At 41.0% G+C, this 1469-nt stretch overlaps 1 protein-coding gene across 1 annotated transcript; it reads right to left on the minus strand.

Moving 5' to 3' along the window:
• Positions 1–53: 53 nt before the first annotated feature.
• On the minus strand, positions 54–1462 carry LOC110011518. The gene is made up of 2 exons (XM_020691700.1): positions 609–1462; positions 54–288 (listed from the first exon to the last, which is right to left on the minus strand). The coding sequence occupies exons 1-2, from the start codon at positions 1291–1293 to the stop codon at positions 275–277; spliced, it is 699 nt and encodes a 232-aa protein (XP_020547359.1). The 5' UTR covers positions 1294–1462; the 3' UTR covers positions 54–274.
• Positions 1463–1469: the final 7 nt, after the last annotated feature.

Here is a 1469-nt window from a genome sequence, read left to right on the forward strand (position 1 = left end):
ACACGAATTACTGATACTAAATGGAAGACGAGTTTGTTTAGCTAAAGGACATATGCTACAAATATGATCTTTATGTGGTGCAGGAATATGTAAAGAATCTATGTGTTTCATTACATCACGAGAGCAATGTCCTAGCCTTTGGTGCCATAGAGAAAAATCATCAACAGATGAGGACAGTAAAGCATGAGAATCAGAATAGACAGAAGCAGCAACAAATGATTTTCTTCCCAAGTGATAAAGTTGCCTATGTTGCTTGCCTAAAGCCAAAATGCGATTAGTTTTCAGGTCCTGCATCATACAAAAGGAACCAAGAAATGAGAATTTCACTTGATGAGAGTTGCAAAATTGAGATACAGAAAGAAGATTGTGGGCAAAATGAGGAACAAACAACACATTAGTAAGCATGAGGTTAGCACATAGCCGGATATCACCCTTATGTGTTGCTAGAATAATGCTATTGTCAGGTAGGCGTATTTGTTTGGAGTTTGTAAGAGTAGTGAGGGATTGGAATAGCTTTACATTCCCACTCATGTGACTTGTAGCTCCCGTGTCTACAATCCAAGAGTTAGTGTCACAATCTACAGAACTGAAATGATCCAAAGCCATACCTGCCATTTCATCTACTTGGGCAAAATGCACATTGATAGGATCCTGAGGTACTTTGTGTTGGACCATTCGTAATGCCTCTAGCAATTCTGACATCAAGGTGTTATTAGCGTCAGAATTCCCAGGTTTATCCAATCCACTACCTTCTCCACTGGTTGCTGCATATGCTCTTCCTGCACTGCCGTGTTTTCTTCGCGATTCGTGTAGCTCCTTATACCAATCAGGAAAGCCGTGAAGTCTGAAGCAATTTTCCTTGTTGTGTCCAGTTTTATTGCAGTGTTCGCAAAGGAGATTGCGTTTATCTATAGGTCCCTTGCGTCGCATGAATTGTCGAGATCCTATGTTAGGTGCAGAGTACCTTTGCTCATATGCTTTCATGGCCGAACCTTCTCCTATATCAGAATATTCTGAATTCACCATCCTTTGTCTCTCAACCCGTAGCACCATAGAATACGCCTTATTGACAAGGGGAAGAGGTTCTAGAACTAAGATCTGACTACGAATATTGTCGTAGGAATCATTCAAACCCATCAAAAATTGCATCAGCTGACTCGCATCGTTTTGTTCCGCTTTGATTTTGTTGCATCCACATATACAAAGGCCACATGAACACATGGCTGGTGGCATAAGACATAACAATTCATCCCAAAGTTGTTTCAATTTTGTGTAGTAACTAGTTACACTCATATTGCCTTGTGAAATAGAACTAATTTCGCGTTGCAACTTATAGAGCAGAGTACCATCGCACTCACCGTACCGAGCTTCAAGCTCCAGCCAGAGATCTCTGGAAGAGCTTGCATACAAGTATGCGTTTACCAAGTCTTTGGAGATGGTGTTCAGAATCCATGTTCGCACCATACAGT

The sequence above is a fragment of the Sesamum indicum genome, unplaced genomic scaffold, assembly GCF_000512975.1.
Source record: "Sesamum indicum cultivar Zhongzhi No. 13 unplaced genomic scaffold, S_indicum_v1.0 C01246, whole genome shotgun sequence".
NCBI classification, from domain to species: Eukaryota; Viridiplantae; Streptophyta; class Magnoliopsida; order Lamiales; family Pedaliaceae; genus Sesamum; species Sesamum indicum.

What these genes read in the sequence shown, in the direction of transcription:
- LOC110011518 (XM_020691700.1), bottom strand. Translation starts at nt 1,293, where the DNA reads ATGAGTGTAACTAGTTACTACACAAAATTGAAACAACTTTGGGATGAA.